Below are 931 nucleotides of genomic sequence, written 5' to 3'. Positions count from 1 at the left end.
GCCAGGGGGGTTGCACAGGAGCCCCATGGGGCTGGCAGCTCTCCTGGGTTCAGGATCGCTGTGCACCCTGGCCCCCAGGTGAGGACCAAGGACGTGCTGTTTGATAGCATCAGCCACCTCATCAGCCACCACCGGCAGAACGAGCAGCCCATCGTGGCTGCGGAGAGTGAGCTGCACCTCCGCCAGGTTGTCCGGAGGAAGCAGTGATGCCGGGGGGGTACGTGAGCCCCCAATGCTCTCCCCTGGCACTGGACTCACCCCAGCCCCAGGGCAAAGCTGGAGCCCCTCTGCTCTCCCCTCCTCTAGTTGTGCCTGGCCTCTGGGGGAGGCAAAGCCCCCCCTGCCCCAGGGCCAGGCTGTCCACCCTTCCCCAGTGGGACCTCACAGACCATGGCCCCAAACCCCCCCTGCCCCGCTGCCTCCCCTCCGTCGTCCGCATGGAGCCCCCTGCCCAGCCGGCACAAAGACCTTTATTCCACGTGTGGAGGTGAAAAGCTGCTGGGGTGGGAGCTGTTGGGGAGCGTTGCCGAGATGGACGGAGCCCAAACCTGGCTTGGGCAGTGCTGCCTGCTCCTGCCTGCAGCTGCACCCCGCTCACCCCAGCGATGGGAGGGGGCCTGGGTGGGCATTGCTGGGGGGCTGCCCTGTCCCACTCCTGCCCAGGAGCCCTGCCTGCACGGGGCTGGTACCTCTGGCCCCTGCTGCCCAGTGCTGCCACCACCCCCTGCACCGGCTCCATCCCAGCGCACGGAATTGGTCTCTGGATGATGATGGAGCAAACGTGGTCGGGGCTGGTGCCAGGAGCCTCGTCCCAGGGCTCCTTGTGTGGGATGGGGCAAGCAGGCCTGGCGTGTGCGTGCGTGTGCGCGTGCGTGTGTGTGAGCATGTGTGTGTGCGTGTGTGTCTGTGTGTGTGTGTGCGTGTGTGTGGC

At 67.0% G+C, this 931-nt stretch overlaps 1 protein-coding gene across 1 annotated transcript in view; it reads left to right on the top strand.

Moving 5' to 3' along the window:
* The window catches only part of SHC2 (SHC adaptor protein 2), a 6,036-nt gene extending 5,829 nt beyond the window's left edge, over positions 1–207 (top strand). The window contains exon 9 of the mRNA XM_035892320.1: positions 79–207. Coding sequence (XP_035748213.1) covers positions 79–207 — 129 coding nt within the window. The remainder of the gene's footprint in view (positions 1–78) is intronic.
* Positions 208–931: the final 724 nt, after the last annotated feature.

Source organism: Egretta garzetta, unplaced genomic scaffold (genome assembly GCF_000687185.1).
Source record: "Egretta garzetta isolate BGI_Z169 unplaced genomic scaffold, ASM68718v1 scaffold4, whole genome shotgun sequence".
NCBI classification, from domain to species: domain Eukaryota; kingdom Metazoa; phylum Chordata; class Aves; order Pelecaniformes; family Ardeidae; genus Egretta; species Egretta garzetta.
Note: the sequence above shows the minus strand (reverse complement) of the source record. Positions and strands in the feature narration are given on the sequence as shown.